Consider the following 11,486-nt stretch of genomic DNA (forward strand, 5'->3'; position numbering starts at 1 on the left):
TTGGCACGATTGTAACACCGCTATGAAATGTCAGCTAATGTTGCGACCACAATTTTGAGTTAGCATTGATACGCTAATGGCTACTCTTGTAGCTGTAACAAGCAGCGCCGCTAGCATCAGTTAGCCGCTAGCATCAGTTAGCCGCTAGCTTTCGCTAATGACCGAATTTCACCGCTTTCCCGCATTTCACAACAAAGAAATAAGAGTTAGCAGAACTATTGTCCCTTGTTGTGAACCCCAACTTAAAGATATAAGTAACAACAACTCACCAACTTGTTTTTGAGCAGACAACTGGCTTCCTTTGTTGTACTAACTTACATTATTGCCCTAAATGTCAATAATTTATATTTCCAAGTTTTACCAACTTAAATCACTGTTTTAGGCCAAAAAATACAAGTTGGCTTTCTTGCAGTGAAGCTGTCAAAGCATAAAACTCAACGTCTTAACTTGCAATGATCCAATGAATTTTGGGTGTGATATCAAGGTTTCAGACTGAAACATTTTTTTAAAGGGAAAAACTTGGTCAATTCAGAAAATAATCTCACCACAAGGTTTGTTTTGAAGATATCTGGAGCCTTTGATCATATCACATGAACTTCAAATGCAAAATAAATATTTTTTATTTTAGAACGTTGGCTACTGTAGCCAACGTTCTTTCCTTTCCTTGTGTACAAACTCTCCTTCAATCACCATTGTTGTGTCTTATAACCACTGCCAGGGAGGTTATGTTTTTGGTCCGATTAGTTTTTCATGAAACTTGGTGAAAGGATGTAGCCTGGGCCAAGGAAAAGTTATTATAAATTTGATGTGGATCTGAATCATAGGGTGGATACTCAAATTATTCTTCACTTTTGTTAACACTGTGAGAAAGGGCATGGCCTTGGCAGAAGCCTGCGCCCTTCAAGTACCTGTCTAGTTTACTATTTTTTCTCCACAGACAATGGACTTTCTTTGCTACACAGGACATACATATTTGTGCAGTTGACTGAGATTAACAGATGCTTTTCCTCCTGAGGAAGACTTTTAGTTGGTCAAAATGTTGCAAATCAAATTAAAAGAGCTGTGTGGGCACTCCTTGTATTGCTATTTTGATTTGTAGTATATGCTGAGATTTTGAGGATGAGTAATGGATACTCTAATTAACCTTATATTTGGTAACTTCAGGTAATATTTCGAGACAAAAGTAGCAAATTTACTAGATTAAAGTGGCAAATCTACAAGAAAAATGTTGCAGATTTAAGAGATTTAAAGTGGCAAATCTGTGCGAAAAAAGTTGCAGATTTAAGAGAAAAAAATTGGGGGAAAAAGCAACTTTTTTTCCCCAGATTCACCACTTTAAATCTCATAAATCTGCGCATTTTTTTCTTGTAGATTTGCCACTTTAATCTCGCAAAAGAAATTATCAAAATATTATTACTGTATGTTTGTTTTTACACATTCTGGCAGTATGTAATATCCTCCAATATTCTCTAGGGTTGAAATTTGGAATTTGCAAGTATTTTAATGAGTGCCCTATTAAGGGTTAACTGATATTGATAACTATAGAAAAGAGTGAGTGCATTTAGATGGTTAATGATGTAGCTTTGAATGGTTAGTGAGGGGAGCCACTATTTGTGATTTGAGCTGTTTTTTCCTCTAAGCAGGCTAAGGACACATACCTGCATGTGGCTTCTCACTTGAGTAAATCTGTGTAATTTATGTTTTTAAATGTAATCCACTCCAACTCTATTATGGAGATATGTGTATACAAACACAACTCTCTCTCTCTTTAGCAGGCCACTGGGATTAGCTGTCAACTGCTGCCCCCCAGTGTTAAAAAGTATAAATAACATTGGCTTTATTTTGATGGTGAGAACTGGTGTGGACTTACTGTCTATACTTTTGTATTACTTTGAAATTTTTTCATAGGGATGGGTTCACTGAGGATCTCTGTGGTGAAGTATTTCAAGATTGCATATCAAAATTTCAAATTTAACCTTTTGACCTCTCTGACTCATCATTTGCTGAGGGTTTCCCTCGGTCCTAGACCTACAGTACAGGCCAAAAGTTTGGACACGCCTTCTCATTCAATGTGTTTCCTTTATTTTCATGACTATTGACATTGTGATTCATCAAAACTATTAATGAACACATGTGGAATTATGTACTTAACAAAAAAGTGTGAAATGACTGAAAACATGTCTTATATTCTAGTAAGCAAAGGGTGGTTACTTTGAGGAATCTAAAATACAAGACATGTTTTCAGTTATTTCACACTTTTTTGTTAAGTACATAATTCCATATGTGTTCATTCATAGTTTTGATGCCTTCAGTGAGAATCTACAATGTAAATTGTTGGACCCCCTTGAAAACGAGATGGTTCATCTCAAGGGGCTATCCATTAATAAATAAATTTCAGTTAAATAGTCATGAAAATAAAGAAAAACGCATTGAATGAGATGGGTGTGTCCAAACTTTTGGCCTGTACTGTACATTTGTAAACTTGATTTGTACTGTGGTGTGCTTTTATGAAATTTTGTACTTGAATGGGTGATGTGTGAAGTAGTTACTGCTGTAGGCTATTTTATATTTTTCTATTCTTGAAATGTTTTTCTTTATTGTTTTACTATTTATTCTGTTTGTTTTGAGACATGTCTATGGTGAAACCAAAGAGGAATTTCCACTCAGTGGATAATAAAGTTTTCGTATTCGTATTCGTATCAAAGTGGAGATGATAAAAAAAGAATAGAGAATGCAAGAAATGGGAAAGATAGAGGCACTGTATGTAGAAAAAATAGTCATAACAAAAATGAAAGTTCTTTTTATTCCTTTATCGCTGTAGGAAAGGCAGTGCTGGCATGTGGGAATCAAACACAGACACCAAACAAAAGTGACAAACAAGAAAATATTTCTATTAGCATAGAGCTTAAACATGGGGAGACTTTGATCTACTCAATATGTTGGTTTAACACAAATCAAATACTAAGATCTTTAATAACTTGTCATAATTACGTTTCAGAAGGCTTTGCAGGCTTGGTGAACAAGTCTTGGTTTGGTTTAAGTGAAGTTCTTCTTCTCGTGTAATGAGTTTCTCACCCTGTCTATACCAAGCCAATCTATTTGAACGTGCTGCTCTCAACTACAATAAGGGGAACAAGACAAAAATATTACCTAACTGAACCTAAATATGTCGTAACAAAATCCCCCTGCAGTTAGGTATAAATGTCATTTCTCAACCTTTGCACAAAGAGTACAGAAGTTTTTATGAGGTGGATCAACAATCACATTTGGTCCATTAAGCCAGTGGGTGGCAGCAAAATATTATTGTCAGTATTGATGAATGTATATACACCCGTTTTTCATTCATAATTGCTCATTTAGTCTAAAAATGGCAAGAAAGATGAAAAGCCCCCTATCATAGGATACCTGGGTGCCAAAAAAAAAAACAGGAGTTAAATGTAAAACTATTTAAAAATGGAAAAACATAAAATTCTTATCTTTGAGAAACTGGAACCAGCCATTTATTGTCCTGGTAAATGAATGTCAAACTGGCAAACTGCATTTTAGGATGTCACAGTATTGTGTAGAATAGTCGTAGACAACACACCACTACAGAACTGAGTGTGTCTGTTCCTGATTTGGGCTTAAATTTATAAATTGTCCATGTTCTTAGTAGCTCCAAAATATTTAGTAGTTATCCTTAGTTTCTTTTGTTCAGACAAGGGAAAGTAGGAGATGTTTTTTTACCTGACATGTTTCGACTGACAACTTCAGTCTTCTTCAGAGGCGTCAGCTGATCGCTGTGACGTAGGGCTGGGCGATATGGCCCTAAAAGAATATCACGATATTTCAGGCTATTTTTGCCATGACGATATTCTTGACGATATTAGGAAATACTTAAAAATACTTTTTTTTTTAGTCTGTATAAATAATTAAAAATCTAACATGTAGTTTGAAGTGCAAATCTCAACAGTTGCCAAATAAAAAAAAATTACTCAAATAAAAAATAACCATTTAGGGGTTCTGGGGGCATATTTTAATGAATTTTGTAAAGGAGAATAAAGGTTCTTGTATGTTTTATTTCAGGCATTTTATTTTGACAGACATCTTCTTGTAAGTTCTGTGGTGGATTCTGATAACACACCATGCTCTTATTTTGAAAGCTGCATGTGTTTAGCGACAGGGAGTAAGTAGCTTTTTGTGATTAAAACAACTTTAATTGTTAGCCTTACGCCACTACATCAAGAAGTAGGAACGTTGCCAATATCATGATATGCATCTTTTTTAACCGTAAAAAAAAAAATACCGATATTATCGTGAACGATACGATATGGCACACCCCTACTGTGACGGATCTTTTTTGGAGTTCCTCATGGAGCGTGGTCAGGTCTGTCAGGTTGACCACGCCCCATGAGGACCTTGTCTGAACAAAAGAAACTAAGGATAATATTCAGAGGTAGACAAAATGAATTTGCTGGAAGTATTTAGTAGTTATTAAAATGTTAATATGTTAAAAGGTCACAGCATAACAAAAGCAGTGTATCAAACTGCCCTTACTTAGGCAGAGAAAAACAACTGTGCATATGCAGGTAGACCCAGTTGTTTTTATCTGAATCTACCTTACCTCTCTTCCTCCCTCCACCCACTCCTCCCCCCTCTCTAAAACACCCCAGGAATGAGTCGGTAAGGCACGGCGTCTGTGTAGCGTTTCCAGTCTTTGCCGTACTTGCTGCTGCAGCGGTGCTCATCACGAACACATCGGTGGACCAGCAGAATGGTCATATAAACGATGTAGAAGTATGGGAGGATGTGGCCGAAGCCACAGGCGGCACAGTAGGCCAATGAACCCATCAAGTCTCCAGTGTAGTTGAAATGGCGGGCCACGCCCCAGAAACCTGAAGTCAGGAGCTTACTGCGGTGCGTGCCACCGTCAGCAGAGCTGTACGAACACTCAAGGTACGTTGGCTTTTTGCCCCATATGGAGCAGGATCCATTGGTGCGCCGGAAAAAGTCCTTCTGGTGGTTAGTGGAGCGGAAGATGTAATACCCAACCAGGCCGAGCAGCAGGACCGCCAGGGCATGGGCATTGGAGAGCTGGACCGGGTGGTACACCAGGTACAGACCCTGGAGAGACAAAACACATTTATTTACAGTCAATGTTTGTAGAAAAGGCCCCAAAGTTAGGTCATATTATGTATTATGTTCAGTTATATGGTGGGTCAGCTTATATAGTAGCGCTCCCCCTGCTGGTTCAAAAATAAACATAAATACGTAACATAAATACCACTAGAAGTAAATGTTCAAGTAATAGTTTTGTAAGCGTAACACAAGCAACTCTCTACATTCGTTTAAAGAGCCTAAAGACCGTCACTGTTATAGAATAAATGTGTGAAAACAGGTGCATGTGTCTGTTACCTGCAGTGTGTAGAGGTATGGCAGCCAAACACAGTCTCCCCAGCCTAAATACCATCCAAAGTGGTCATGGCAGATATCAATGGTCTTCAGGTACCACGCCTCATTCCAGAAGAAATCCAACACATAAATGGCCTGCAACAAAACACAAAAGATCAAATTTTCCTTTATTTTAATGACTAACCAGAGTTAAAGAGAGAGTTAAGCTAAGCAGAGTTGAAAAAAAAACCCCAGACAACTTGGGATTAATGAATGATGGTTTCACTTTTCACTCAAACTTCAGCTTTAGAGTTGAGAGCTTTATACTTAGTGATGAACATGTTAAATGGGGCTGTTTAGCTGCACTGACCTCCTGATCTGATTTCAATTCACAAAAATCTGAATTGTTAGATTTGGTACGACTGAATTTCATAAATTACTTGATGATTCAGTTGCATCAGATATGTTGGATGTAACACTTATTAGAATTCATCCTGACAACTTAAAATTGTTCTACATTCAACAAGTGAGCAAAACAGTTGTTTCCTTGAATATTCAGTTAAGTGCTCAGTAACACTAAATTGTATTTCCCTGGTTATAAACGTGTGGACTGAGTTTTTATTTTACAATCCTGATTCCAACGAAGTTGGGACACTGTAAAACATAAGTATAAAGAGAATGTATCGAAGTCAGAATTCAGAGTGCATATTTGCAAATGTGATGCACATGATTAGGAAATTATTACATTCTTTTTCATTTGTGTTTTACACCATTTCCCAACTTTTTTGGAATTGGGTGCTACTCTGCAAGATAGATAGATAGATAGATAGATTACTTTATTCATCCCCGAAGGGAAATTCGGTTGTCACAGCAGTCCGGTATTCAAGTACGATAAAATACAATAGAATAAAATACTGAGGTAGCATAAATAAAGACAGCAATAGAAAAAAACACAGAATAGAACAAGAACACTTAAGAAGTTTTAAAAAAAGCAGATCAGTTGGTAGGTTGGCAAGATGATGGTAATTATAATTATACTGATGACATGATGGCAACAATGCTATAGTGACTAGACGGTATATAATTGTAATAATAGTACAGTATATAATATATAATATAATATGTAATAATAAATAGTAACAATATAAAATAAAATAAAAATAAATAAAATAATTATAAATAAAATAATATGATATATAGTATATAAATGGGCAAATGCAAGACTACAACATGACCGGCCGTGTGGAAAATGGTTAAGAAAAAATAAGACTTACAGTACTTGCCAGCGGTCATCATTACTCATATTTTTAAATATGTATTTAAAAAAATGTATTTCCCATAAAGCTATTCATGGACTGTCTTTACCAGATTTACCAGGCTACGTTTGGTAGAGTGGTCATCCACTGACCGGAAGGTCAGTGGTTCAATCCCTGACCGTGGCAGCCTACATGTCGAAGTTTCCTTGGGCAAGACAGTGAACCCCAAATGACTCCTGATGCTGCGTTCATGGGTGTATGAATGAATTCCCAGTGGTGGCAGGTGGCACCATTTAGGGTAGCCTCTGCCACCAGTATGAATGTGTGTGTGAACGGGTGAATGAGCGTAGTGTGTAGTTAAAAGTGCTTTGGGTCTAAGTGCAGTCCATTTACCATTTAACTAAATACATCAGCCCTAATTATCACTGAGCACAGAGAGGGTAACAACTGAAATTCTGCTTGTGTTACTAATTAATCTGCATTGTCTGTGCTGACATGACATCAGCCAGATATCTGCAAACAGCCGGCTAGCCAGCATCTCGATAGCCACCTTACCTGCAGCACGTTGACCAGGATCATGGAGTTGGTGACGTGGCCGTATAGTTCCTGCTGCTTGGCCATGTAGGACAGATTGATCAGAGTCCAGGCTACGATGCCGGGCCGACCGTTGAAGAAAAGCTTGAAGTCAAACCACTTGCCAATGCGTGGGTTGAACTCGATGCCCATCATGTAGTTGTAGAAGATGTTCCCTGTGAACTTGCTGCAGAATCAAAAGAAAAGGAGGAAGAAAACAAATGAATGCAGTAACGTACTACAACTTCTATCAAGTACACTAAAAGCACTGGCCAGGTAAAGAATAACTATCAGTATCAGTAGTACGCACCAGTCTTCAGAGTTTGTGGGGAATAAGTAGGCCTTTGTGAAAGCAAAAGTGGACACAGCATAGCCCAAAATGTTGGTGCACCACATCAGGGGGATCCAGTTGTCAAAGATGATGGTGGGAGAAAACCAGTGGAAATACTGAGCATTGGCATACCACAGAGCATGGGTGATCAGCCAACACTGCAGCCCATTGATCTCATACTTGTTAATCAGACCTACAGTAGTGGATTAGGAGACAACACAGGAGGTCAGGTGTTAAGAAATGCTGTACGGTTTGATAATGAATGTCAAAAGAGTGTACAAACTTCCATCCTTCTCTTAAAGCAATGAGTCAGATTGTTGTAATGCTAGACATCTTGATTAAACAGTGTTATGGGCTGATGAGTGAAGGTACTGTGTGTGTTAATTACCAGCAGGAGTTCGTGCTCCGTCCTGCACTCCGCCAACATATCCAGGAATAAACTTATGAGTCACATCAGGAACACACATATACAGGAAGACCTAAGGGACGAGACAACCTGATTTAATATTCGGCAAAACCTGAAGACAACAAACAGTTTCTGCACCCAGCCCAGATTCTTTACTCTTCTGTTTCTTACCTGGAAGGCCACCCAGATGGCGTATATCTTAGCAGCTGCCCAGGTGAAGGAGGGTGCCCGGGCCCAGATGGAGAGCAGCGTGGTCTCTCCTTGGTACAACTCAACCAGAGGCTGGGTGATGGAGCACTGGTACTGATCACAGGCCATCACAAAATAGAAGACAATGAAAGGGGCAAAGCACAGGAGGCCAATGACGCCGCACAAGGAAAACCAGTCCACCTCCCTGAGGAAGAACCAGATAAACATTCAGATACAGAGTTAGGGCAGAATCAAGCTGTGATGGGGCGTATCATGTAAATTATGACCAAAAAAAATATTAACATTAACTGACAACTCATATTCTTCTAAATCTATTCTGCGACCCTTATGGGTCCAAGCCGAATGTTTTAAATATTCAAATCAAATCAACTTTATTTATAGAGCCCTTTAATACAGCGTTAGCTGATACAAAGTGCTGTACATAGCAGGACAAACCAACAATAAAAACAATAAAAACACACAGAACAAGCAAAAACAACTAAAACAAAGCGAGTCTCATGCTGGGTAAAACAAAAAATGGTAAATAAAAGTGGGTTTTAAAATTAATCTCAAGTTTAAAATTAATCTTAATTTTAAAAAACCACAAATAATAAATAAAAACAAAAAATAAAACAGAGCAATGGCTCATGTTGAGTTAAAAGCCAGTGAATAAAAATGGGTTTTAAAATTCCTTTTAAAAGCGGACAGTGAGGAGGCCTGCCTGAAGGCAAAGGTAAATTGTTTTAAATAACTTAACATCAACTCACCATGCTCTTCCCCACTGTGCTGGCTGCTCCTCCTGTTCAGATGTTTTACCGTTGGTAGCGTGCTGAGCACGTCTCCTGGTGGCCTCCATGGTCACTGCACTATTCATTTCTGGTGGAGGATCCGGTTATGAAGTTAATATCAGTTAGTAGCATGATGCACTTTGTACACTATTACAGTCCTTTCAAGACAGAGAAACATGCAGTGGTATTCACCAAAAACACAACTGGTAATGGTACCGATGAAAAGGGGGGCGGGGGTGGTTCAGTTCCTTTTTTATGCACTTTTATAACAAATGTTTTAACCCTTTGATGCACAACATGGTCTAAAGTGACCCGACTAAGTTTTTATATTCTATATCTTTGCAATAAATTAATCATCATTCAGTGTTGCAGGTTTCCCTCAAATAACTTGTTTTTGGTCACCATACGTTCTAATTTTTTGTTTTCATTCCTTACTTTTTGAATAAAAACTTTTTTGTATCACTACACTTTTAATGCACAAGGTCATTTTTGACCCATGTTGTGCATTAGAAGGTGTTTATATGTTGTCACCAATTTAAAACCTGACAAAGAAGACACAAATATTAACTATCCTATTTTGTGAAATTGATGTTTTTCCAATGGAAATTATTATTTGGTGGCTCTAATAAGTCTCACATGTTAAAATATGTGATTTTCCAATGTAATCTGGTGGTTCTAACAACTCTTTTCAAGTTAAACCTTCAAAATAAGACAAACATAGTTACACATACACTCAAATTGTTAATTTAGTGTATCACTTTTTGTATCACTACGCTTCTAATGCACAAAGTAATTTTTGACCCATGTGTGAAAACTATTTTTCTTCATAAAGTATGAAGGAAAAATGGATATAATGATCTGTTGGAATAAAAAAAAGATATTCAAACACACAGCCAGCATGGAATAACATGGAAATGAATGCACATCAAAGGGTTAAAGTGAACATGTCATTCCACAAGCTAATGATTTATAAACAGATAATGAGGTAATTGGGAATTATAGTTAGGAGATAACAAACTACAGCCTTTGGTGGAGGTCAGCTTGATAAGGCTGGATACACTGATGCATGCCACCATATTTATTCAACTAAATTAAAAATTAATTTGTTCTTTGTGAGTGCACATCTAGGTCTTCCACACACTTACGTCACCCTGTTAAAATAATCGCCTAACTCATTTTTTCAACTTTTGCAGGAAACACAAAAAACTTCACCAAAAGTGTAACATATGACATTTAGTGATCATTTCACTGAAAAAGGACATAACAAAGGATGGCTACTGCCATAGTAATAACACTGTGTGTACATTATGTAACTTAAGAGAAATAAATTACTTAGGCAATTTTTTGAACATGCCTTTGTGACTTAAGCAAGATATGGTAACACTTTATTTTGGAGGTGTCTACATAAGAGTCATACAAGCCTGTCAGAAACATGACATGACAAGTATCATGAGCATTAATGTTACTTCAAAGAGTCATTAATGTTCATGACACATCCCATGTCATGTTTATGACACGGTCATAACACTCTTATGTAGACACCTTCAAAATAAAGTGTAACCATATCTTGCTTAAGTCACAAAGGCATGTTCAAAAAATTGCCTAAGTCACATTTAATTTTGACTTAGGCATAATAAATCATCTTAAGTCACACACTTGACATAGGCCATTATCTTAAAGGGGTAAAATCACATGATCTGATCAACTGAGGATGGAGGCGATTTTACCATAGGTGGCAATGAGGAGATGATTTAGGCAAAAAACAAAACCCAATGACTTAGGCGATTAATTTAACAGTGTGACGACATGCTCTCTCTCTCTCTCTCTCTCTCTCTCTCACTCACACACACACACACACACGTGGAGCAAAGGTAACGTTAGGTCGGCTATGTTCACACTAAAGCTACATGAACGACACAAATGTAGGTCGACGTGTTGGATGAATAGACTAAATTCATCTTTTGTCCATGTTTATAGTATGTCAGGTTTGCCCACAGACAGATGAAGTGGGAGGGGGCAAAGCCCGCAGTTGCATAACCTCAACAAAAGCGAAACAATTCAATCTTTGTTGCAGTATTTGTCCAATAACATGAATACATAGCACTTGTCTCTTGTCTCGTCTCGCCTTTCTCTTACGAAGTTACCTTGAAAAACTATTGTTAACGACCAATTTCCTTTGTATTCTGCAGATGCTACGTAAAAGCATAACGTAAACGACGTTTTTGAACAGGAAGGAGCGTTAAATGCGCATTATGCAGGATAATAACCATGTAAGAGATGCACTATTATAACGTAACTCACCCGCTGACAGGCAGACTGTGACGTCTCCCTCCTGAACCAGCTGCTGCTTCTCATGGAACCGCTGCACAAAACTCACCGTAAGGCTGCTGGCTCCGCCCATAACACCACTACCTATTAACTGGGAACCAATGGGAGCCGAGTAGAGGCGGGCCTGCGGAATGAGCTGCTATCTGATTGGGTGATAATAACTGGAGCCACCAGCACCTGATAGATACACCAGTGGGTGAATGGTTTAGCCTTGGCAAACAGGGAAATGGCAACATTATGAAATA

At 37.9% G+C, this 11,486-nt stretch overlaps 1 protein-coding gene across 1 annotated transcript; it reads right to left on the reverse strand.

Annotated features, from left to right (window-relative positions):
• Nucleotides 1–2,784: 2,784 nt before the first annotated feature.
• dhcr7 (7-dehydrocholesterol reductase) lies at nt 2,785–11,269 on the reverse strand. Its single transcript, XM_059351566.1, has 8 exons — nt 11,215–11,269; nt 8,893–9,001; nt 8,108–8,330; nt 7,919–8,009; nt 7,510–7,723; nt 7,182–7,386; nt 5,395–5,526; nt 2,785–5,103 (listed from the first exon to the last, which is right to left on the reverse strand). Exons 2-8 carry the CDS (start codon nt 8,997–8,999, stop codon nt 4,639–4,641), a joined length of 1,437 nt encoding a protein of 478 aa, XP_059207549.1. The 5' UTR covers nt 9,000–9,001; nt 11,215–11,269; the 3' UTR covers nt 2,785–4,638.
• Nucleotides 11,270–11,486: the final 217 nt, after the last annotated feature.

The sequence above is a fragment of the Centropristis striata genome, chromosome 2 (assembly GCF_030273125.1).
Source record: "Centropristis striata isolate RG_2023a ecotype Rhode Island chromosome 2, C.striata_1.0, whole genome shotgun sequence".
In the NCBI taxonomy this organism is placed as follows: domain Eukaryota; kingdom Metazoa; phylum Chordata; class Actinopteri; order Perciformes; family Serranidae; genus Centropristis; species Centropristis striata.